Source organism: Cucurbita pepo, chromosome LG09 (genome assembly GCF_002806865.2).
Source record: "Cucurbita pepo subsp. pepo cultivar mu-cu-16 chromosome LG09, ASM280686v2, whole genome shotgun sequence".
Lineage (NCBI taxonomy): Eukaryota > Viridiplantae > Streptophyta > Magnoliopsida > Cucurbitales > Cucurbitaceae > Cucurbita > Cucurbita pepo.
This window is the reverse complement of record NC_036646.1, coordinates 3,594,206-3,620,030: the sequence shown is the minus strand read 5'-3', so window position 1 is coordinate 3,620,030 and position 25,825 is coordinate 3,594,206. Positions and strand designations below refer to the sequence as shown.

Below are 25,825 nucleotides of genomic sequence, written 5' to 3'. Positions count from 1 at the left end.
TCTCGCCTTATTAGGGAGTTATTTTAAAGCAACCACGAAGCTTTTGCTAAAAAAAAACTTAAATAAAGAAGCTTAAGCAACAATAACGAGATTGGATTAGATTGGATTGAGCTAGATCAGACTAGATTAGGTTCTGTGACAAGCCATCTTCAAAGGGATCGGTGGGTCAGAAAAAGCACCCGTTTTAATTTGATTGAAGATCCATTTGTTAGCTGCTTGAGTATAATGAACGCCATCCCAATTCACGTACACTCCTGGTCTTTTACACGCCTTTCCAATCAAAACATCCTTCCCATGGATCCGTTTCGTTCCTCCACATCCAAGCTTCAAATTGAAGTTATACTTTCCACCATGTCCACAACACGTTCTCAAAGGAAACTCGAACCCTACATTTCAGTTCAAACTCGTAAAACTTCATGTTAAACCTAAAAATTCAAACAAACAAATTACCATGTTTCTTATGTTGGCTAACGAGGGCGTATTTGAGAGAGTAGATATCAACGTAAGTGATGACAGCATCAGGCAAGGCAGCACGAAGCTCAACCACAGCTTCCTTCAAGCCACGGTTGAACTCTTGAGCCAAGTCATTGAAAGGAATGGCGCATCCATATTGGTCGTAGTCGGAGGGTGAAACGTGCATTCCGACCAATACATATGGAAGGCACCCCACCGGGCCGGTGTTATGGATCCAGAAGAACCTTCCCCCTTGACCGTGCACCGACTGCGAAAATGGTCTGCCATTTGTGTAAAAAGCCATTAAAAATGGGTAGCAAAAAGGGGCAAAGGGCTAACCTTGACAATGGTGGTGAACTGGTCCAGCACTTGAGGGATGTAGCCTCTAACTTGCGCCACGCTCATGTTAGCAAAGTAGCCACTGGTCAAATCGTTTTGACCAATATCAAACGTGTACAGCGCCCGCCTGAAACTCCTTTTTTTTGGTAATAATTGCTTAAAAATGCCACCCACTGAAATTAAATTAAATTAAATTAAATTAATAAAAATATTTTTTAATTTTTTAATTTAGTATTTTATGTAAAAATAAAAAATATATTAATAATTTTTTTTTAATGTCGAAGTCACGTCTTAAATTTAGTCATGTCAATAGAATCCTCAAATGTCAAACAAAAGTAAGGACTCGAGCCTCGATTAAGGAGAGGTGTACTTTGTTCGATGAGAGGTGTTGGATGAAAGTTCCACATCGGTTATAGTTTTCTCTATTATTTTTTTAATTAAGAGTTTTGTCAACCTTAAGAACGTTTAACGTATTCATGATTTTAAATTTATTAATTTTGTTTGTACGTCCTCTGACGTTGTCCAACGTTGACTAATTTTTGAAGAGCCATTTAGAGAAATAGAAACTCACGTCGATTACGAACGGTTTGGGATCTACGACGAAAGTCATAGAATTCATTGAACTGAACATCGAGAGAAATGGGACTAACTCCACCGAGACGAAGAGTTTTGTTTGATTGCCTAATAGTTGAGGCAGCCGTCGCGAAATTGGCACCGTGAGTGTAATTTGCTCCCAACCCATTAAGATACGCGCTAAGATAAGGCAATCCCAAGCTCTCAGCTAAAATCAAACCAACCACTAAAACTCAGTGTTAAGATGACACAACAAGGCGCACACTTCATTAAGATGAATACAAAGAACAGAAAAAGAGAAAATAAATACCTATGAAATCAACGATGAGGCGGCCGTCGGAGTAGCGGCCGACGGGTCCATGGAAATAGGACATGCCATTGGGCGGAGGGGCCTGCCCAAAGACGGCGGAGAAGCCGCCGGTGTCAGAATTGGAGTCGCCGAAGTTGAAAATGGCCGGGAAATTGCATGGCTTTGGGGCGAGGACAGAGCATGGAGTCAGTGACAGTGCCAAGACAGCAAACATTAAGGAATGACACTCCATGGGAGAGACAGAAAGACAGAGCTCAAAATGTTAGTGGTGATGTTCTGTTTTTATTTAGGAACAGAAGGAGATAAGATCTTGTTGTGGGATTTTTTTAAGCTTCAATGGGTAATTTTGTTTCCAGAAATTTAATTATTTGAAGTATTTAATTTGGTTTTACCATTTCTATATTAAATTCATTCATTTGTGTTTGATTTACAAGGAAGTTCTTGTCATGATGTTTGGCAATGATACCTGTGTCACGCATGTTACATTTGGTCCCTTAGAGGTCACATCAAACCCACGACTCCACAAATGCCAATTCTAAATAATTTGAACTCGATTTTTTAATATGAATCTTGAATCTTTAGATTCTATAGAATAATAGACCCATTAAAACGGAAGGTTAGGTAGAAAAAATCTTAATTGTCAATTTAAGAAAAAACTCGAGGGAAAAATTTGCATATTATATTCAAGATAGAGACGGTAACGGCCCCATGCCCACCACTAGTAGATATTGTCATCTTTTAAGCTTTTTCTTTCGTGCTTCTGCTTAAGACTTTAAAACGCGTCTCCTAGGAAAATGTCCTCTTTGGACTTTTTATTTCCCCTTACGACTTTAAAACGCTTATCCTAGGGAAAGGTTTACACACGGTATTTCGTTCTTCTCCCCAACTAATGTGAGATATAACAAATATGATTAAGGAAAAGATCATAAACCACGAAAAATGCAGGAAGCTATACCTCATCGCTCGATTGCTCAACAAGGTCTACTGGAAGAAAGAGAGAATAAAATGTTAAGAGACTTGGTGGCATCCTGAAAATTGGAAACGACATGGATATCTACACGAAGCTGATGGTCTGATGGTCTAATATCTGACTCAAGAACAAGTACAAGGGGAATTCGAAGTACTACAATGGACCATTGAGAACGTGTAAACTGAATCGAGATAGGCAAGCAAATGGCTTCCATATTTTCAACACTCTCTAGCTATGTTATATGTCATGGATCAATAACCTTATTTTATTGATATCTATGATTGATTTAGAAGAGACGTCCATATGACTCGAAAACTCGGTTAATTTGGACTACCCAATCCAAACCATAGATGTTCTTCCATTTGGATTGAGTTGAATTCTTGAAAAACCGAAAAAATCAAGTCTATTTGCGGGTTGACATTCTTTTGGTTGAGTCAACTCAACTAACTCGAAAATAAGGTTACAATCCAACCCAACTCTATCCTACTTGTAATATTATTACAAAGATCGAGAATAATTGAGTTTATAACCAAGGCCACTGATCTTCTGACTTGTAAATGTTTGATATTTGAGTTTTAAAATTTTAGATATTAATGTAACTGGTAACGTAAATAAGTAGGATTTTTAAATATTTATAAAAAAAAAACAACTCGACGACCCAATTCAATTTTATCGAAAGAAAGTTACCCATGGAAGCCGATTGTGGGGTTCCACATAGTCGAAGAGGGGAACGAGTGTCAACTATGACGCTGGGCTCTAAAGGGGTGGATTGTGAGATCCAAGTCTATTGTAAAAGAGAACCAATTATTTTTTCAATAAAGGTGTGAAAACCTCTTCCTAACAAACACGTTTTAAAGCATGATGATGACAGTAATACATAACGAGCTGAAGTAGCCAATGACTACTAGCTGTAGGCTTAGGCTATTACAAATGATATCAGAGTCAGATACTGGGCACCATGTCAGTGAGAACGCTAGACTCGGAAGGGACAGTGAATTGGGAGATCTCACTTTAGTTAGAGAGGATACTCATGAGACTGACAACGATACGGACCGAGGCGGATAGTATCTATCTATTAGGGATGAGCTTGGACCGACCCATGGATCTTATCTTCTTCGGATCCTAAATCTAAATAGACCCACTTCACCGACTCCCTTGTCTGCATATGCGCACCATCGTTCACTCACATTTTGAACTCTCTCTCTCTCTCTCTCTCTCTCTCTCTCATGGAGTGCCATTCCTTAATGATTGCTGTCTTCGCACTTCTACTGGTTCCACACTCTGTCCTAGCCCGGAAGCCCTGCAATTTCCCGGCCGTTTTCAACTTCGGCGACTCCAACTCTGACACCGGCGGCCTCTCCGCCGTCTTCGGACAGGCCCCGCCGCCCAATGGCATGTCCTATTTCCATGGTCCCGCCGGCCGCTACTGCGACGGCCGCCTCGTCATTGATTTCATAGGTAAAAGTTCTCTGAGATCTCGCCTTGAAATTTCTTCAACTTTAATGGGTTTTTCTGGTTCATTTGATTCCAGCCCAAAGCCTTGGATTACCTTATCTTAGCGCTTATCTCAATGCATTGGGAGCCAATTTCAGTCATGGAGCCAATTTTGCGACCGCTGGCTCAACTGTTAGGCCACAAAACAGGACTCTTCAGCAGAGTGGATTTAGCCCCATTTCGCTCGATGTTCAGTACAATGAATTCTATGACTTTCGTCGTAGATCTCAGACCGTTCGTAATCGACGTGAGTTCGTGTTTCTCCAAATGGGTCTCCCAAAATTTGGGCAAATTTTGATATCAAATAACCATATTTTATGTCTGAACTTCCTTGTCAGTGGGTGGGTTTTTTAAGCCATTGTTGCCTAAGGAAACGAGCTTCGGTCGGGCACTGTACACGTTTGATATTGGTCAGAACGATTTGACAAGTGGTTACTTCGCCAATATGACAGTCAAACAAGTTCGAGATTACATCCCTCAAGTGCTCGGCCAGTTCTCCACTATTGTCAAGGTTAGCCGTTAATAAACTTGATTTAGTAGAATAAGTTACTAACTTATGGAATAATCTGAGTAGAATTGTTAGTAGATTTAATAGAATAAGTTACTAACTTACGTATCAACCACCCGAGAATTGGTAGTAGTTGACATTATTAGTAGACTTAATAGATTAACACGGTAGAATTGGTAATAGTTGCCAAATTGTAGACCGATAACTACTCATTAGATGTATTTTTGTAAACAATTTTACTGTAACTTAGTGGGTGCACAGTCAAGGAGGAAGGTTCTTCTGGATCCATAACACAGGCCCGGTGGGGTGCCTTCCATATGTATTGGACCGAATGCCCGTTTCACCCTCCGACTACGACCAATATGGATGTGCCATTCCTTTCAATGACTTGGCTCAAACTTTCAACCGTGGTCTCAAGGATGCTGTGGTTAAGCTTCGCGCCGCCTTGCCTGATGCCGCCCTCACCTACGTTGATATCTACTCCCTCAAATACGACCTTGTTAGCCAACATAAAAAACATGGTAATTCATTCATTTGAATTTTTAGGTTTAGCACGAATTTTATGAGTTTTAACTGAAATGTAGGGTTCGAGTTTCCTTTGAGAACGTGTTGTGGGCATGGTGGAAAGTACAACTTCAATGTGAAGCTTGGATGTGCGGGAAAGAAACGGATGAATGGGAAAGATGTTTTGATTGGAAAAGCTTGCGAAAAGCCAGAAGTGTATGTGAATTGGGACGGTGTTCATTATACTCAGGCCGCTAACAAATGGATCTTCAATCAGATTAAAACGGGTGCTTATTCAGATCCACCCATCCCTTTGGAGATGGCTTGTCATAGAGCCTAATTTAATCCTATCTCGTTACTATGATACTGTAGTTGTTGCTTTCTGCAATCCACGATCCCATTTGAAGGGCTGGACACGAACAATCTTATCTTATCTAAGTCGGAGTTTACCCTTGCATTTCAGAATTTGGTTTCAGTTAATTTTCAATTTGATTTTATGTTTCGATGATTAATGGTATGAACGGTCTGAACAAAATTTTTCATAAATTTAATGAAAATAATGTTTTTTTTTTTTTTTTTTAATTATGTATCTATGATTTTTCTCTTAATTAGCCAACGTGGAACTTTAGTCACACAAACAATCATATTCTCGAACAAAATATCACCATGTCTCCCGTCAAATAGTCATCTATCTCTTTTAACACTTCATTGGTAGGCTCTTTAGCTCCTTTCAAAGATAGGGGCACCGATCGTTTGAATTCTAAAGGCTCTTGTCGGGAAGAATTTTAACTAACACAGAATAACCTGATAGAGTATAGAATTTAAAGGGGCTCTCTAAGTTTTTGATGGGCTTGAGGCCTAAGTTCGAGAATGTTAGATACTCAATTCAACATCGAGTTACTCCATTGGACGTTGATAGAGCTTTTTCTGATGTGAGATCCAAAGAGACTCGACTTAAGCCCCAAAACTAGATTGGGTACAGGGGTCGATCTTTCTTTTCTTAATGATGAAATATTAACGTGAGAGAGCAAACAAGAAAATGACACTAAACAAAACAGAAACAGAAAGGCGTACGTTAGTTAAGAGGGACTCATCACGAGTATTTATTATTATACTCAATGTAAGCATTACTAAGGTCATAATTAATATTAATCTTCTCAATTAACAGATTTACAAAGAGATAAACATTTCATGGTCAAGTCTTATACAAACTCATTATACATAATACTATGACGAGTGCCTATAATGTATAAGTTGATGATGATAAAAGGGACCAGTAGATAGTTAGTCAAGATGTCCTAGAACTCCAAGAACGAACTTATGGGAAAGTGAGCTCAAAGTAGCCGAACCCTGAAAATTGACGACCCAAATAGAGTTAATGGCTTCTGCATCACTAAGTCGAGCTTAGGTGAAATAAAATTAACCTAGGAGATAGCCTAGTACCTACTTACGAACAAGATTTCTAAGTACGAATAAGACACGGAACAAACGAACAAACTAATGGTAATGTACAAACAAGTTACCTATCATGCCATTTTAACCTTTTCATATGAAGGCTGGATGGAGCAGTTGAGGTAAGGTTGTGCACGAGCTCGAGAGCTTAGAGGTCAAGATAGGTCGGTGTCTCGATGAACCCAATTATTTTGTATTTTTGTATTTTGTGGTTGGTTATTTTGTAAAACTATGTGCTGTGTTGCATCATTTCCAATGGTAATGTAACTGCAGAAGCCACTATTTCCAGCCAACAAGTAAGGTTAAATGACTTCAATTTTTCAATTTGAAACCCTTTTAGGGTGAATGGCTCGTGCACCTTTTAAGTTATCTTAGAGCATAAGGCTATAGTCTTGCACCCTTTTGTTGTGGCTATACTCGTCTCACACGAACCTAGTGGTCGAATACCTGACTCGGGAACTAATATGGAACTTTGTAGCTGGGCTTACCCATCGCACGTGAGATACTTGAGACTAATATGTAACAGCCCAATCTCACAATCTACCTTCTTGGGGATCTAGCGTCCTTGCTTGCATTCGTTCCTCTCTTTAATCAATGTGTGATCTCACAATCCACTTCTTTTCAGGCCCAGTGTCCTTGTTGGCACACTCCCCAGTGTCTACTCCCTTCGGGGTTCAATGTCCTTGTTATAACATCATTCAGTGTCTGATTCTGATACCATTTTGGTTACTGGTCGTACACCCCCTGTATTGACACAACGTAAAATAGTAAAAGTTTATCTAAGATAAAAGCATGTAAAAGGGGTTTGGAACATGTCTTCAAAAAGCATGACCGGAACATTCAATATGCGGTCGTATACAATACACCTTGAACAAGCATAACCATGACACAGTACACATACAAGATGGGTTCGGGTTAAGGCATGCGGTCATGGACAACATGTCTCCGAAAAAAGGCTTGACGTTTCACCCTTTATTGTGGGATTGTCACGGATTAGTCGACTTTCTTTCCTCTACTAAGTTCTTCCACAAAATGTCCCTTAGTGACTTAGTCTATGCCTCTATGTATGGTATTAAAAACTGAGATTGAGATCAAATTTCATTTGGTGTAATATTCAAGTTAGGGGTGTCCTCTTCTAGTGCAATGAATGCGACCCTTTGACCCCTTTTGAATGATTGACCACTTGGGGTTCCTTCTTTCTCTTGTATTAATGAATCATAGGCACTTGCCCACACGACGAATCAGCCTCATTGTGCGCATGCCCGACTTCGTTCGTGGAATAGCTCGGGGGCTCACCTAAGAACAGATGAGTATCACATTCAAAGAAACGCCTTCTGAATTTGGTTGTCCTTTTGCTCCCATTTTAAGACAAAAAAATGAAATGGGTATCTTATATAGAACGCAATGTCAATTTCTTTCCTTATTTCGCTGTCTTCTTGGCTCTTCTTTTCTCAAATTGATTGAGAAATGTGCCGCCATATCATTTCTCTGTTCGTCAATTAATGGGTTGCTTGCTTTACTCAAAGGGACCCCATGGAATCGTCAAATGGAGGAAAAGGGCTTCGTTTCATTGAGTACTTATGAAATTGTTTGACATAGCAGCTTCAGCTGTTGGTATGCGAGTTCTTGATCTCATGGGAATTCTTCATCGCAGGTTGAGTATTTCAAATGGGAAAAACGAGTTTTAATCCTTTGTGTTCTGTAAATATGTATTTCTTTTGTTGCAGTTCTGTGATTAAAAGACCAAATGACAGCATGAGGGTGATTTTGACAACGTTTGTGGGAGTGTTTTTGGGGTTCTTGATAGGAATATCTTTCCCATTGCTATCATTAACAAAGGTTGATATTGATGAATGTTCTTAGTGTTCATATTAGATTCTTAGTGTTCATTTACATTGGTTTTGTTTTTATGATATTGGCAGCTTGGTGTGCCCCCTGGCCTTGTCCTAAAGGTTGATCAAATGTATAATACTGACATGAAATCAGGTGGATCTTCACAAACACCTGAAAATGTTGCATTCGATAGAAGGAGTGGTAGTGGAGAGTTGAATGGTTCCTCAGAGGTATGTACTTGCAAGTTTTCATGAATCACTAGTTTATAGCTATTGATGGCGTTCTAAATATTGTGGTTTCTTAATTATATGTTTGGGGTTAGACCCATAAATGTCGTGAAAAGTAGGCTTATTATTGGTTTGATTTGTGAGATCCGAAGTCGATTGGAAAGGGGACGAAACATTTCTTATAAGGGTTCTTATAAGGGTGTGGAAACCTCTCTCTAGTAGACGCGTTTTAAAACCGTGAGACTAACGGCAATACATAATGGGTCAAAGCGGACAATATCTACTGGCGGTGGGCTTAGGCTGTTATAAATGGTTTCAGAGCTAGACACTGCGCGGTGTGCCAATAAAGATGTTGGGTCCCCCAAGGGGGGTGGATTTTTAGATCTCACATCGGTTGGAGAGGAGAATGAAACATTACTTATAAGAGTGTGGAAACCTCTCCCTAATAGACGTGTTTTAAAACTGTGAGGCTCACAGCGATACGTAACGGGCCAAATAGGACAATATCTACTCGCGGTGGGTTTGAGCTGTTATAAATGGTATTAGAGTCAGACACTGCGTGGTGGTTCTACTGGCCCCCAAGAGGGGGTGGATTGTGAGATCTCACATTGGTTGGAGAGGGGAACGAAATATTCATGTGGAAACTTCTCCTCGAGAGACACATTTTAAAACCATAAGGCTGACGGTGATATATAACGGGCCAAAGTGGACAATATCTACTCACGTTGGGCTTGAGCGGTTAAAAATGGTATTAAAGCCAGACACTGCGTGGTGGTCCTCGCTGGCTCCCAAGAGAGGTGGATTGTGAGATCTCACATTGGTTATAGATGAGAACGAAATATTCCTTACAAGGGTGTGGAAACTTCTCCCTAATAGACATATTTTAAAACCGTAAGGCTGATGGTGATACATCACGAGCCAAAGTGGACAATATCTACTCGCGGTGGGCTTGAGCTGTTATAAATGGTATTAGAGCCAAACACTGCGTGGTGGTCTTCGCGGGCCCCCAAGAGGGGTGAATTGTGAGATCTCACATTGGTTGGAGAGAGGAACGAAATATTCCGGGTGTGGAATCCTCTCCCTAATAGACACATTTTAAAACTGTAAGGCTGACGGTAATACATGACGGGCCAAAGTGGACAATATCTAGTAGCAGTGGGCTTTGGTCATTTGTAACAGGCCAAGCCCACCGCTAGCAGATATTGTCATCTTTAGCGCGTTACGTACCGCCATCAGTCTCACAGTTTTAAAACGCGTCTACTAGAGAGAGGTTTTCACACCCTTATAAGGAATGGTTTGTTCTCTTCTCCAACCGATGTGAGATCTCACACATAACAATACTAGACAAACCTTTATATAGGCATAGCAATACTAATTCTCATACATGAATCAAGAAGGAAGCCAGCATAGATAGCCGACAACAGCAATCAACCATCTTAGACTCATGTACCAATATAGCAAACGAACCAAATGAATCCGACGTTTTGATTTTTGCATTACTACAAGACTATTGCTTGTATTTGATCTTCTATAACTTGAAAAACTGGTATGATATGATGCAGATTTGGGTTCCATCAAATCCTAGAGGAGCAGAACGACTTGCCCCAGGGATCGTTGCGGCCGAGTCCGACTTCTATCTACACAGATTATGGGGAGACCCCAAAGAGGTGTGTTTTGAGAATGTCTTTTAGAAACACGACATTATAGGACATCCTAAGATATCAGCAGTTAAGGTTGTACTCAATCAGCTAAATTCTTGCAGGACTTACCTAGGAAACCAAATTACCTTGTAACTTTCACTGTTGGTTATAACCAGAGAGACAACATTGACAAAGCAGTAAAAAAGGTCCCTTTTCTTCCTCTAACACTATATTTACTATCACCCTTCTCTTCATGCTTGTGAGAATCCCACGTTGGTTGGAGAGGAGAACGAAACACCCTTTGGAAACCTTTCCCTAGCAGACGTGTTTTAAAGCCTTGAGGGGAAGCTCGTAAGGGAAAGCCCAAAGAGAACAATATCTGCTAGCGGTGGACTTGGGCCATTGCAAATGGTATCAGAGCCAAACACTGGACTGTGTGCCAGCGAGAAGGCTGTTCCCTGGAGGAGGGTAGATTTGGTGGGTCCCACATTGATTGGAGAAAGGAACGAATGCCAGCGAGGACGCTGGGCCCTGAAAGGGGGTGGATTGTGAGAATCCCACATTGGTTGGGGAGGAGAACGAAACACCCTTTATAGTAAGGACGCTGGGCCTCAAAGGGGGTAGATTTGGTGGGATCCCACGTCGATTGGAGAAAGGAACAAGTGCCAACGAGGACGCTGGGCCCCGAAGGGGGGTGGATTGTGAGAATCCCACATTGGTTGGGGAGGAGAACGAAACATCCTTTATAAGGTTGTGGAAACCTTTCCCAGCAGATGCGTTCTAAAGCCTTGAAGGGAAGCCCGTAAGGGGAAGCCTAAAGAGGACAATATCTGTTAGCAGTGGGCCTGGGCCATTACAAGGCTCTTACCAGACTGAATGTAATTCCTCACAGTTTTCAGAGAACTTCACAATTCTTCTGTTTCATTACGATGGTCGAACAACCGAATGGGACGACTTCGAATGGTCGAAACGAGCGATCCACGTGAGTGCTCGAAAGCAAAGTAAATGGTAAATCTTGTTCTATTATAGACTTGTAGAGAAGATTTGTTCATATTATAAATGAAAACTTAAGAACTTCCTTTGAAGGTGGTATGCTAAGCGGTTTTTGCACCCGGACATCGTGGCGCCTTACGACTACATCTTTGTATGGGATGAAGATCTGGGAGTTGAGAATTTTGATGCAGAAGAGTGAGTTATTCAGAGATTAGTTTAAATGACATATTGGTTTCATTTGAATGTTTATAAGGCTCTTTCAATTCAGATATATAAAGTTGGTGAGGAAGCATGGATTGGAGATATCACAGCCTGGTTTGGAGCCTGTCAAAGGGTTAGCATGGCAAATGACAAAGAAACAGGATGGTCTTGAAGTTCATAAGTAAAACTTCTGGAATAACTATGTTCTGTTCCTTAAAAATCTGTGTTTTTTATCATATGTTTCGGTGAATTCCCTGCAGACATACGGTGGAAAAGGCGGGATGGTGCACCGGGCCGAACATGCCTCCCTGTGCTGCGTAAGATTACTCGAAAAGAAGTTGTTTTTTGTTCTAGTGATAGAGTTTTAATGTAACAGCTCAAACCCACCACTAGCAGATATTGTTATCTTTGGACTTCCCCTCATGTTTTAAAATGCATATGTTAGAGAGAGGTTTCCACACCCTTATAAAAAAGGTTTCGTTTACCATTTGTTGTAGCCCAAGCCTACCGCTAGCAGATATTGTCCTCTTTGGGCTTCCCCTCGTGGTTTTTAAAACGCTAATGCTAGAGAGAGGTTTCCACACCCTTATAAAGAATGTTTTGTTTACCATTTGTAACAGCCCAAGTCCACCGGGAGTAGATATTGTTCTCTTTGGGCTTTCCTTTTCATGCTTCCGCTCATGGTTTTAAAATGCGTCTATTAGGGAGAAGTTTTCACACCTTTATAAAAAATGTTTCGTCTACCATTTGTAACAATCCAAGCCCACCACTAGCAGATATTGTTCTCTTGGGCTTTCCCTGTCTGGTAGGGAGACGTTTCCATACCCTTGTAAAGAATTTTTCGTTTATCATTTGTAACAACCCAAACCCACCGTAGCATATATTGTCCTCATTGGGGTTTCTCTCAACGTTTTTAAAACGCGTATGCTAGGGAGAGGTTTCCACACCCTTATAAAAGATATTTCATTTACTATTTGTAACAGCCCAAGCACACCGCTAGCAGATATTGTCCTCTTTGGATTTTTCCTTTTCAGGTTTCCCTTCAAGGTTTTAAAACGCACCTACTAGGGAAAGGTTTCCACACCCTTATAAAATAACCTTTTGTTTACTATTTCTAACAACCCAAGCCCACCACTAGCAGATATTGTCCTCCTTGGGTTTTTCCTTTCGGGCTTGCCCTCAAGGCTGTTAAAACGCGTTTGTTAAGGAGAGGTTTCCACATCCTTATAAAGAATACTTCGTTCTTCTCTCCAACTAACGTGAGATCTCACATTTAATATCTGACCATGTCTCCTTCCACAGTTTTGTTGAGATCATGGCTCCCGTTTTCTCACGAGCTGCTTGGCGTTGCGTCTGGTATATGATTCAAGTAAGAATTGACTCTATTCTTATTGAATTCTAGCTTCATCATTCATTGCATAAGTTCTTTCTAATTCTTGTTACATTGATTTGTAGAACGATTTAATCCATGGTTGGGGCCTTGATTTTGCTGTGCGAAAGTGTGTCGAGGTCTCACTTACCGTTTCCCTTAGATGCTACTAAGTAATATATCTACTGTAACAGCTCAAGCTCACCGCTAACAGACATTATCCATTTCGACCCATTACATATCATCGTCAGCCTCACAGTTTTAAAACGCGTCTGTTAGGGAAAAGTATCCACACCCTTATAAGGAACGTGTCGTTCCCAGGTGTGAAAACCTCTCCCCCTAATAGACATGTTTTAAAACTGTGAGACTGACGGTGATATGTAATGGGTCGAAACGGATAATGTCTGTTAGTGGAGGGCTTGGGCTGATACATCCACAGACTTTTTCTAACACAAAACCGTGTAAACCAGCCCGCACACGAGAAGATCGGAGTAGTAGACGCTCAATGGATAGTTCATCAAGGCCTTCCGTCGCTCGGGAGCCAGGTAAACTCGAATCATTGTGTTCCTTTCCTACAACAGTTGAAACACCAACCCAAGTCATGTGTTGATCATGTCTTTGGCTGCAGGGAGAAACTGAAGTTGGGAAAGCGCCATGGCAAGGGGTACTCTTTCTTTATCTCTTCCTTCTTTCATAGCTCCAAAATGATGTGAGCTTTGTATTGATTATCAGGTAAGAGAACGATGCAAGAAGGAATGGACAATGTTTCTGAGTCGGCTAGCAAATGCTGAGAAAGCTTATTTCAAGTCATTGGAGAATCATCGTTCAAATATTAGCGTTCGGGTATAGAACGTGCTTATTTATAGCTTATTCAATTGTTATGGAGTATGCGGTACATTTATAGTTTATTCCTTATACATATCAGAGCTATATATGAAAATTTGTCATAATCGATTATTTATAGTACAAAGCTGCTAGATAGTTTTTATAATAGTAAATTGAACTATATATATATATCCTGTATTCTAAGATTCCTACTTGTATTTTCTCTCTCCTGTTCTCTGTGACGATGGGTTGGTTATTGTGCGATCCTAACAATTAGGACCCAAATCCCTATTTGGATTTTCTCTTCTCTCGTCTTCTTCATGTTCATCTCGATTGAATGTGTGTTATTGTGCATTCTTAACAATTAGAACGTGAATTTCTACTTGAATTTTCTCTCTCATGTTATTGGGTTTATCTGGATGGATCCGAGTGTGTTATTGGACAATCCTAACAATTAGGACCCAAATTTCTATGTGGATTTTCTCTATTCTTTGTGTTCATCGGGATGGTGCGTGTTATTATCCAATCCTAACAATTAGAATCCAAATTCCTACTTGAATTTTCTCTCTGCTGTTATGTTATTTGGGTTCGATAGAGTGTTATTCTGCCATCCTAACAATTAGGACCTAAATTAGTATGGATTTTCTCTCTCCTATTCTTTGTGTTCATCTACCGGTGGTGTGTGATCCTAACAATTAGGACCTAAATTCCTATCTTGTTCTTTAGGTTCATCTAGATAAATGGATCCTAACAATTAAGACATAAATTTCTACATGAATTTTCTCTCTCCTATTTTTTGTGTTCATCTAGATAAATGTGCGATATTGTGTTATCCTAAAAATTAGAACCCAAATTTCTACATTGATTTTCTGTCTCTTTGTCTTTTTTGTGTTCATCTAGATCGAGTGTGTGTTGTTGTGCGATCCTAACAATTAGGACCCATGTACTTAGCTCGTATTGAATTCAGAGCTGAGACAGCTGATTATGAAGCACTTTAAGGCTGGAAAATGGATGCAAACATGACAGTACTTGGAAAGATGCATTTGGAACAAAGAAAGGCTGTTGCCACTCAACAACATCCTTTCCGAGGTTGCCTGTAATCTCATATGCATCAGTACTCCGCAACTCTCTCCCAGCTGTTTCTCTTTTTTCTATGCCCTCCATGGCTCACTATTCGGAAGACAATATTATATAGAATATATAGAATAAAGATAAATTCTCTTTTTTAGAAAAATATATAAATAAATAAATAAATAATCCCGAGATTGTTACGATAACATGTCACATGCTTCTAACTTCTAGATTTGTGGGGCGCGGTCCTCCTTCGTAGATCCCATTGAAAGGGGCGTTGAAAATTCAACACAAGGTACTCCGGTCATGGGAAGCCACCACGAGAAAGAAACCTTCCTCTAACGCTTGTTTATACGACAGCGTGTGGAGTGACAAAACTCATATCATCATTGGTGTCGTAGTGATCCATGACGGTTTAGTGGGTTCATACAAACTAATAAGTATTACCGATCTGCAAGGTCAATGATGAAAGTCACACTGATGTTTATTCTTTTTTTTTTTTTTAATGGAAAAAAAAACAAATTTTACCCTAAAATTGATAAGTTTAAGAATCTTTCAGATAAGTTTTAATTATTACTTTTGTTTTGAAACATGTTTTTATTTTGAAACATGTTTTTTTGTTCGAGAAATGGTTAAAAAAAAGTTTTTTTTTAATCTAATTAGTAGTTTTTATTATTTAAAAAAAAAAATATGGATTTCAATTTTAAGAGTATTTTTTTAATGTCTTTTTATTAAAAAAAAAAAAGTGTTTAAAAGTATTGATAAAAAGAATTTAAAAGATAATTTTTAAAGCAAATTATTAATAAATTTATATTTTTAATTATTTAAAAATGAAATGGTTATGTAATGAACCATGGTTAAAGATTGGTGGTTAAGATAACCTCAGTTAATATACAAATGGTAGAATTCTTCCCTAGCCCAACCATTTGGATTGAGCCCAAACCTATTCTTCATTTCTCTCCGTTTTCGCTTCTTCCGCAACTCAGAACCAAACCCTGAACGGATTAGACTCCATTTTTGAGGGTTTTTGAAGATGGGTCTCTCAAATTTCCCCCCTTCAGCCGAAGGAGTGTTGCTGTTACCAGTTCTAGTGATGAACACAGTCATGTCGATGGCTTTCTTGAAGAACTTGGTGAGATCTGTGCTACAAATGATGAGCGCCAACCCCTCGAGTTCTGTGGATGAATATGAACAGGAGAGTGGAAGAGGAAGAAGAATCTCCATTACCCATTTCAAATCCTTACGCCAAAGCTTCAATGGCGGAACAGAGACTGAAAATTGCTCTGTTTCGAGGTGTTCTGTGGCAGAGTGCTCTGTTTGTCTTTGTGGATTTGAAGCTGATGAGGAAGTTAGTGAGTTGTCTTGTAAGCATTTTTTTCATAAATCTTGTCTTTCTAAATGGTTTGATAATCAGCATGTTACTTGCCCTCTCTGTCGCTCCATTCAATAGAACGCAACTTTTTTAAGGAAATTTTTGTGTTCTGTTCTTTTTCTTGCTGTTTGAGCTGAAGGGTATGAATGATTCACTGTTTTATTGAGCTTCTAGCTAAACTGAAAACACCCGGAGACGAATTAGAATTATTGAGAAAAGTAGTCCGGCCAGGGTCGATTAAGAGTAAGATCATGGGTAAGTAAAGGAGTACTATCTCCATTTGTGCGAGTTTATGCTCAAAGTGGACAATATCATACCATTGTGGAGAGTTGTGATGTCTAAGATGGTATTAGAGTCATACCCTTAACTTAGTTCGGTCAATAGAATCCTAAGTCGAACAAAGGAGTTGTGAGGTTTGAAGGTGTAGTTAAAGGTGAGTCAAGTGTCGAACAAAGGGTGTATTTTGTTTATGGGCTTTAGAAAAGGAGTCGAGCATCGATTAAGGGGAGACTATTCGAGAGCTTTAGAGGGGGAGGTCTCAGGAGAGGCTCTATGGTGTATTTTGTTCGAGGGGAGAATTGTTGAGGATTATTGAAAGAAGTAATCTCTAGCTTGAAGCAGTTGGGAGAGATTTTTACACCCTTATAAAGAATGTTTTGTGTCTGCTACGGAGAGGTTTTCACACCCTCATAAAGAATGCTTCGTTCTTCTCTCCAACCGATGTGGGATCTCACAATCCACCCCCCTTGGAGGCTGAGCGACCTCATTGGCACTTGTTTCCTTCTCCTATCGATGTGAGAGCCTCTAATCCACCCCCTTCGGGTCCCAACGTCCTTGCTGACACACCGTCTCGTGTCCACCTCTCCTCGTAGTCACATCGCCCAACGTTTGGCTCTGATATAACAGTCCAAACCCACCACTAGCAGATATTTTCTTTGGGTTTTCCTCTCAAGCTCACCTCGTGTCCATCCCCTTCGGGGCTCAGCCTTCTTGTTGTCACACGCCCGATGTCTGGCTCTGATACTATTTCTAACAATCCAAGTCCACCGCTAGCCTTTTGAGTTTTTCCTTTTGGGCTTCCCCTCAAAGTTTTAAAACGCCCGGAAGAGATTTTCACATCCTTATAATCTCGAATCGATGTGGGATCTCCTCCCCAATCGATGTGGGATTTCACAGACATTCCGACATATTTAAAACTTCATTAGAATTATAATGAAATCATGACAGAAAAACGAATCAAATCTACAGAAATTAATACGTCTATATATAGAAGAAACCGTAAAAAAATTGATAAATACGACTTGGAACAGTCCGTTTTATTTCTTTGGAACTTCGAAATGTTCACATACAAGTGTAAGCAGCTCAGGAGCATCAAAACATTATTGGGCTATATAATTCAGTAACTAAGTGATATGATAATCATACAGTAACTAAGTGATATGATAATCATACAGAATCAGAAGCCACAGTTTCTTTCAGTTAGAGTCCATACACATCTGGTTGTGCTTCAGCCTAATGAACTCCCCAGCCACATCGTCGATGTTCTCGGTACGGCAGCGTCTAGATGCTTCATTCACATCGGATATCTCGTTGATGTCCTCGCTGAACGTTACGTGAGATCTATGGCTTTTACGGTGTCTTCGAGTCACGAGCATAGAGTCGGAAACGTAACCTCCATAGTTATCTGAGGAATGAACACCATGATGAACATGGAAAGACTTGAGCTGAGAACTTCTAAAAGACATCTTTCGATCTGCCAGAGAACACCAAATATGTTGGTTTCTTGTTTGTGAATGAGTGATTGAAATGTGTCGAAGTGCATATATAGAACAATTATATTCCTTATGGATGATATTCGAATCCAATTCCTTCTCTTGGGAGAAGGGCCATTGAGGATTTTGATTTTAAGCTCGTGTAAAGTTAAAGGCGTTTTTTAATGGGAGAAGTAACTTCAAGAACAAGACAGATTTGGTGAGTAGTGTTACGATCATGCTTGTTCAAGACATGTTGCCTATTGTCACATGCTGAAACCCCCACCTTGTATCACTTGTCACATGATTTTCCTTCTTGTTTTTTCCAAGTGTATGACGTTTCGTCTACGCTTGTTAGACACGAAATGCCCCAAAATGTACTATAGGGGTGTGATTAATTGTTAACTCCATCCGATTTTGTATGACCGCTCGACGAAATCACGTCTAGGCCTGCTAAACCTGAATCACCTCAAAATGTACTATATTTAAGCCATTGTGTTGTTTTTTTTGCTTGTGTGTCATATAACATCATTTTCAATCTCTCTCAACATTGAGTTCAAAATCCATCTGACCCTGTTTTCTAAAACATTATTCTCATATCGAGGCTAGAGGTTTGAGCATATGTGCCCGACCATAGGCGACGCGATCTTAAGTTGGCTTGACTCACTCGGTGGTGAGAGTGGATGCCACACAATCATCAAACCAGCTGTCAAGAAAAGGGCGATTGTGATAGACAGCTACCTACTCACCAGTCTACCTAATAAATTAGGTTCGATAAGATTATAGGAATGTTTACATATAGACTCTTTATTAACGAATACTATGTCAGCACTCCTCAACCTAAAAGATGGGGAAACCAAAGAATTCACAACGACGAGTAACGATCAGAAAGAGACTAAGAAATCGGGTCAATTATAGATATGAATACATGATACAAGTAATGGTCGTGTATACAAAACTTCCCAGTAATGGGAACAAAGCCAACAGCCTCAAATACAATGCCAATGCGCCGGGGTTGTCTAATTTGCTGATCCTGTGGCAGCAACTTCAACCACCCAACGAATATCAAACTCCATGAATCAAACCAACTCAAAGAAAATAGATATCTACACATACTTCCCACCCATGGAATTAGTTCAACTTTCCAACCATTTGCAACCTCCAAAAGAATCAACATTAGCTTATCTGGAGGCAATCGTCATCGACATCGGCCACATATCGGTCAATGGCTGCCGAGATGGAGGGTCCACGGGGTATCAGATAAGCTAAAGTAAAAGTAACCTTCACAGGTAGATATCAAAGTTGGAGAAAGATTAGCCACTCTTTCGTACGCAATTCCCAGGCAAAAGGAATTTGTAATTTTCTGAACTTTCCAGGAGATAGGATGGCAAATGAACTGCCGAGTAGGAATGAGGAACAGGTCCCATTTTTCCTATAATTTCCTTGAAAGTGTATTCCTCAGGAAGCATGTCGAATAGATCAGCACCCTCGCATATAATCTTCTGAATTCGTTCGGGATTCAGATAACTCGAGAATCTAACTCTGTCGTTATGGCTGTATGCTTTCATCTTAAAGACGAAGTCGCTGATACGACGAAAGCAGAAGCTGCAGTGCCATCCTGAATCTGCTAACAGGTCGTCCGATTGGCGATAATGAACATACCTTGTCTTCCCAGGTTTGTATCTATGAACTGAAGCCCTCCAGCTATTGTCATCAACATGAAACTCAAAAGAGTATAGATAGTTTCTAAGCTGTAGATGAAGAACATCGGGTATGTCATCACACCATCTTAAGAGATTAATGGTGTGCCTGCTTGGAATTTCATCAACATCAGACATTATCAACAAATCATCATCAGTGATTCCAGCAATTTTGAGAAGCTGATCGAGTGCTACTCGTTGAAATGCCTCCTCGACGAAAGGATTTTCGCCTTTCTTAAATCTCCCTCCGACAGTGCCATAAGTCAACCTTGGCTCGACAAACTTGAACTGATCTCTATTGCGAGCAAAGTATAATGGCTTTGGCTTCCCAGTAAATGTTGAATTTGCCTCAAGAAGAACAAACTGTGTAATGTAGGGGTAGAGTTCTTTCCATCGCAAGGTGAGCATCTCGATCTCGTTACTGAACAACACAGCATCGTAAACACGTCGTGGGAATTCACGGACTTTCCAACCATGGAGATTGCAGAGTTTCTCCATAGTTACATTTTCATCATGGTAGTGAGTAATCATATTGAATTCTTTTGGTGGAGATTCCCATAGTGGCCGGAGGAAGTATGAGATCTTCTGTCCATGCAGGTAGATGATCAAGATGCACGCCGGTACCAGCGCAAATAGAATAAAGAAGGTTTTTACATCCCATCCACGAAAAATGCAGCGAAGTCTAGACATGCCCAATACGCGAGTGGATTCCTGGATACAGAAAAGAAGCCTGGTCAACATCTTAAACAAAACTTGAATCATGAACAGGACAACTTCAAAATCTCCATTCCTTTCAGAAACCAAGCAACTAAACCAAAAATGAATATTATGATTTTGATACATTTAAACTACTCATAGATTCTCAAAGTGCATGCAAAATTATGTCGCAATCTCTACGCAGTATGAAAAAATTTCTGAAAACAAGAAGTTCGCAAGGTTTGAAATTGAAAAACATTCCCAAATGGTGAAAAAACTCTTCTAAGGGCGAGAAATTTTTGAAAATTATATCATCAAATTCACTTCCGCTAGAACAGATTTTACTCTCCAGAAATCTCTGTTAAATTCGGCGAAGGAATGCGCAGTTAGATGAGGCATTCGAAATTCCGGCAATCAGAGTTCCAGACTAAATAACACCAACAAAAATTGCAGACCTATCGGCCTCGCATTTGATAACGACAATTTCCCCAAAAACCATCAAATAAAAGAAGAACAAAGCCCTAATATCAAAGAAGTCAATCCAGCGCCCAAACAGTCCTAAAACACGATTTCTTAAAAGGCTAGATTCATACATGATCAGAAATAACAAACTAGAACACAAATCATAAAAGAAAATCCATGAACGAGGAAAAAAGAATGAAAGTGCAAAATTAGTAAGTACCTGATCACAAATTTCGCCACAGATATCATCGGATTTTTTGGAGCAGTAATGGTCTCCACCTTCTCCCATCATCCAAGACATTTCTAGAAAGTTCGAGTATCCCCTGCAAAACGCCGGTTGAAGAAACAGAGAGTAGATATAACCACAAATGAGCAACCGGCGGCGGCGGTTCAGTTAAACAAGAAAATGAGTAGATTCAGTCGGAAGTCCGCTTCAATCTCCGTCTCTATCCCTCTAAATATACAGATTGCATAGAGAGATCCGTAAGAATCAACGAAATTAAGAGGAAGAGATTGAAAGAATCGGCCAAAAATCGAAGGCGGAGAAGCAAAGGATGTATGGGCTGGCTATCTATCTGTCTTCGACAATGATTGGTGCCGAAGCTATCACAACAATGGAGATGAATCAAATAAGAAAAAGAAAATCAGAGAATCAAAAGACGAGAAGACCAAGAGAGCCGTTTCTCTTTGTCGTCGCCGCCGCCGTCGTCGTTTCTGAAACGAAATGGTTATGGCGATTCTCTGTGTGTTTCTTTTTTGAAGTATCTGTTCTTCTCTGTAAATTCTGCTACACAACGTGGGTATAAATACTGAATGTTTGGAAGTGGGGGCCACGCGCTCCATTTTTTGGTTTGACTCGCTCAAGCCGACCCAAATCCGACCGAGTCGTGGACCGTGTCGTGCTTTTTTTCGGTTCTTAATTTGTTCATCTAATTTTGAATTTTATTTACTTTTTAATAATATATATTATGGTGGTTTTGATTAATTCTTCCCTCCGGCCTATCTTATTTTGTTTCCTTCTTTATTGTCTTTACTCGCCTCCGTTTTATGGGCTTCTTTTGGGCCTTATCTCTGGCCCATGTAGGCCCAATTTCTCTTTTATTTATTTATTTTTTTCTAAAAATTAATTATTTTCTAGAAATTAGTCCACCTACTTTTAGAAAATTAGAATTCCACGTATAAATTTAAGGACTTTTGAGTATAAAAATATAATTAATAAAATTACCTTAAATAATATTTTTAAAAGTTTAAAAAATATTCTTAAAGAATATCGAGAATATTCTAATCTTAATATATCTGAAGAAGGGTTTCAAAATTACACGAGTTTATACTTTGAGGGGACTCTGCCAAATCCACCCTCTTCGGAAAACAGCCTCCTCGCTGGCATATCGTCACCTGTCTGGCTCTGATACCATTTGTAACGGCTCAAGCACACTCCTAACAGATATTGTCCTCTTTGGATTTTTCCTTTCAAGCTTCCCCTCAAAGTTTTTAAAATATGTCTACGACGAAATGTTTCCATAACCAATGTGGGATTATGGGCAGTCACACAAAAACATTCCAGAAATTTCAAAAGTAACATTAAAAAAAGTTTTTAAGATAATCTATAAAATATCGATATATGGTTTTTGTTCTCATATTGTCGTAAAAAAAAATTAAACTTAATTTTTATAGAGGTAGAAAGATGTTAATGTTTCTCATAAAATTTAATAAATATTATTTAAATATAATACTAACCGTATGTGTTAAATAGTTCCTAATAAATATATTTTGCGAGATAATTATAACTATGAGTAAGAATCCTCGTAATTACTTGATGAGTAATTAATATTTGAATTGAACAAAATTCAAATTAAATCTTGATTAAGATTTGATGTTTGGTTTTTTTTTTCTCGTATTTGTTGAACTTTAAACCCGTCCTTTTCAAAAATATAGGTCAAAATAGAACAATTTTTCGCTTTTAATTAGAAAATTGATTATTATTGAAAGTCAATTAATTAAGTAATGGTATATTTGTAATAGGAAAAATAAGTTAAATGAGGTGAAATAAAAAAATATAAAAAATAAATAAATAAAGGTTTAGAAAGTACTTTATTAGTGGGATGGTGATATGATTAAATGAAAATGATAGGGCATGTTGTGTGGTAGTGTACCATAATTCAAAACAACCCCTCTACTTCCTCCCAAGTCCACGCGAAGACTTCTCCAAGTCAACATTTTAACCCCGAAAACAAAAAAATCTACGTAATGGATGGGGCATGTAGTTCAGAGGATTAGAGCACGTGGCTACGAACCACGGTGTTGGGGGTTCGAATCCCTCCTCACCCACAATCGGCCAAAAAATGAAGGACTTTTCCCTCCAGGGGTAGGGAAATCATGATCGGGATAGCGGACCTAAATATAGTGGGGATTTGTGAAGGGTGCAGGGACAAGAATGGGAACTGGAAAAAGTTCTCTACTCCCTCTCTCATTTTCGGTCTGAACACGAAATTTCCTCCCCATTAGAGTGGTCCCCGAATATCCCTGACCCTACCAATAGAATGAACATCTCTATTTCTAAAGACTTCGTGGTTTTAAAATTATTTAATAAGTTCGAGTAAATATATGAATTTAAATAAAAATATAAAAAATCTCATTTAACTAAATTTATAAATACGAAATATTAATTTTTCACCGGAATGACCCGTTCTCCCCTAACGGCAGCCATGCGACGACTTCAAATCAACGGCAAATCCAACGGCTGCAAAATTGTTACACGGCACGTGGCTTATATCATTCAACATGCCACGTATCCATCCAAAAATAAATATCAACGAAAATTATTTAATTTTGGATTTTTATCCTAATTTATCCAATTATAATCACCATTATTGTTCCAAATATTTAATTATTAAATTATTTTCACATTTATTTATCCAATTATAAGATTTTAAAAAAAAATATAAGATTTATAAAAGCCTCAACCTTATCCATTTAGTTGACTTAATTGAGTGCAAGACCTAAATTCCATTATAACATGTTTTTCTTATAAATATTAAAATTAAAAATTTAAGATAAAATGAAATTATTTGTTTTTATTTTTAAACAAGTTGACAAATTCGCATTTTTCCTAAATATATAATATTTATTTATAAAAAATAATTAATTAAAAAAAAAACAGTTTTTAATTGGTCAACGTCAACTTGCTACATGTTTGGTTGTTCCTAATTATGAATTAATGATACCATGAAATTGATATTATTATAATTTTAATTCTTAAACAGGATTAATTAAGTCTAGTTGCATGTGGAGTTGAGTTGGATTTTAATTTTATAAATTTTTAAATGCTATTTTTAATTTGATTTAATAAATTATTTATTTAATTCATGAATGCCCAAGTGTTACCTACTTATGACAACATTTAATTTAATATTGAATATTGGTGGGAGAGTTTGTCTGTGGAATTTAATTATTTTTTTAATATTGGAATTCTATTTTGAAGATAATGCAATAAATAATGAATAATTCAATATATTGTTGGCTGATAAATAAATATATATTTTTATTAAATTTTATAATTTTCTGCATCTACTTTGAATTAATGTCAGCTTTGAACTTTTATTTATTAATTCAACCCTTGTCTTAATAGGAGGCGAAATTAGTAAAATACCTTAAAAGTTTGTATTTTTTTAAAAAATAATATTCATTAATATTTTTAAAAGTTTCGAATTAAAAAAAAATTATGATAACGGATAGTTTGGAGGTTTGAACTTTTAAAATGTTTTATTAATACTCTTTGAATTTTGAAGATGTTTAGTAGGATGGTTCGTCGAAATCATGTCAATGACTGATGGATTAAAAATGGCTCAAAATGTACTGTAGGGGTACCATGGTGTCACCTCTCTACCACCCCTGGGCCTTGTAGTCTAAGCGAGCTACCACATACGTGTGCCACAGCGCGGGCGAGCGTGCCGAGATGAGTGTCTTGGGCGACTTCCTTTGAAATGGGTTTTTCGAGGACAGTACTGGGCGCCACGGGTGTGCCGGACAGTTTGGAGGTTTGAACTTTAAAAAGGTTTATTAATACTCATTGAATTTTTAAGATGTTTAGTATGACTGTTCGCCAAGATCATGTCTATGCTTGATGGATTAAAAATGGCTCAAAATGTACTATAGGGGTACCATTATGACAACTCTCTATCACCCCTGGGCCTCGTGGTCTAAGCGAGCTACCACATACGTATGTCACAGTGCGGGCAAACGTGCCGAAACGAGTGTCTCGGACGACTTCCTTTGAAATAAGTTTTTTAAGGACAGTACCAAGCGCCATGGGTGTACCGGACAATTTGGAGGTTTTAACTTTAAAAAGTTTTATTAATACTCTTTGAATTTTTAAGATGTTTAGTACCATGTTTAAAAATATACTCGTGAAGTTTTAAAACTAGTTTTAACACTCTTTTATCTCTATGAAAAAAGTTTTTACCGTCAATACAAGGACGAAAACATGCATGACAAAAAGCGGTGGAGAAAGAATTTATAATCTTGAAGCAAAATCAAACTTAAAAACTAGTGTCAAGACTAGCAGATGTCAGACCCATCTCTTGCAAGTGGGTTTATGAAATAAAATATCTTTCGAATGGATCAATTGAGAGATACAAGGCTCGGACGGTAGCCTAGGGTTCTATGAACAATATGGACTAAATTATCATAAAACGTTTAGTAAAGTGGCAAATACCACTATCAGGTCCGACAAGCACTTTATGGCAGATGGATATGAATAATAATTTCTTACATAAAGAGTTGAACCGGGAAATCTAAACGAACCAACCAAAGGATTCTGAAAATGGAGTTGGAGTTATTAGTCAGTACATACAAAGTACAAAGAAGCCTCGTTTAGATGTGGCTCGACATATCCTGTGACATGTCAAAGGATGTTAACTATGTAGGATATCACAATACCTGAAGATCAAGCACGGAGTATGTATTCCAGCCGTAGCGAAAGCGAGTCTTTATGGGACAATTGTCACTACTTATAAACCCGAACCACCTGTTCAAGCTTGACCTAATTTGAACATCCTTCCAAAAAATTTAAATATTTCACCT

The 25,825-nt window shown here is 38.7% G+C and overlaps 5 protein-coding genes across 5 annotated transcripts; 3 read left to right on the top strand and 2 right to left on the bottom strand.

Annotated features, from left to right (window-relative positions):
* Positions 1 to 72: 72 nt before the first annotated feature.
* Positions 73 to 2,001, bottom strand: LOC111801714 (GDSL esterase/lipase At3g26430-like). Its single transcript, XM_023685826.1, has 5 exons — positions 1,676 to 2,001; positions 1,364 to 1,573; positions 793 to 965; positions 451 to 721; positions 73 to 386 (listed from the first exon to the last, which is right to left on the bottom strand). Exons 1-5 carry the CDS (start codon positions 1,905 to 1,907, stop codon positions 127 to 129), a joined length of 1,146 nt encoding a protein of 381 aa, XP_023541594.1. The 5' UTR covers positions 1,908 to 2,001; the 3' UTR covers positions 73 to 126.
* Positions 2,002 to 3,816: 1,815 nt separating this feature from the next.
* On the top strand, positions 3,817 to 5,613 carry LOC111801713 (alpha-L-fucosidase 3-like). Its single transcript, XM_023685825.1, has 5 exons — positions 3,817 to 4,103; positions 4,177 to 4,386; positions 4,478 to 4,650; positions 4,898 to 5,168; positions 5,232 to 5,613. Exons 1-5 carry the CDS (start codon positions 3,872 to 3,874, stop codon positions 5,489 to 5,491), a joined length of 1,146 nt encoding a protein of 381 aa, XP_023541593.1. The 5' UTR covers positions 3,817 to 3,871; the 3' UTR covers positions 5,492 to 5,613.
* A 50-nt stretch (positions 5,614 to 5,663) lies between these two features.
* On the top strand, positions 5,664 to 16,250 carry LOC111801715 (probable E3 ubiquitin-protein ligase XERICO). Its single transcript, XM_023685828.1, has 4 exons — positions 5,664 to 5,674; positions 11,301 to 11,311; positions 12,429 to 12,434; positions 15,699 to 16,250. Exon 4 carries the CDS (start codon positions 15,796 to 15,798, stop codon positions 16,210 to 16,212), a length of 417 nt encoding a protein of 138 aa, XP_023541596.1. The 5' UTR covers positions 5,664 to 5,674; positions 11,301 to 11,311; positions 12,429 to 12,434; positions 15,699 to 15,795; the 3' UTR covers positions 16,213 to 16,250.
* LOC111801710 lies at positions 7,882 to 13,857 on the top strand. The gene is made up of 14 exons (XM_023685821.1): positions 7,882 to 8,257; positions 8,331 to 8,442; positions 8,526 to 8,666; positions 10,226 to 10,330; positions 10,426 to 10,509; positions 11,196 to 11,311; positions 11,390 to 11,491; positions 11,565 to 11,678; positions 11,758 to 11,814; positions 12,800 to 12,866; positions 12,953 to 13,006; positions 13,337 to 13,411; positions 13,495 to 13,530; positions 13,599 to 13,857. The coding sequence occupies exons 1-14, from the start codon at positions 8,184 to 8,186 to the stop codon at positions 13,713 to 13,715; spliced, it is 1,254 nt and encodes a 417-aa protein (XP_023541589.1). The 5' UTR covers positions 7,882 to 8,183; the 3' UTR covers positions 13,716 to 13,857.
* Positions 16,251 to 18,763: 2,513 nt separating the features above from the next.
* On the bottom strand, positions 18,764 to 21,513 carry LOC111801366. The gene is made up of 2 exons (XM_023685342.1): positions 20,964 to 21,513; positions 18,764 to 20,296 (listed from the first exon to the last, which is right to left on the bottom strand). The coding sequence occupies exons 1-2, from the start codon at positions 21,042 to 21,044 to the stop codon at positions 19,199 to 19,201; spliced, it is 1,179 nt and encodes a 392-aa protein (XP_023541110.1). The 5' UTR covers positions 21,045 to 21,513; the 3' UTR covers positions 18,764 to 19,198.
* Positions 21,514 to 25,825: the final 4,312 nt, after the last annotated feature.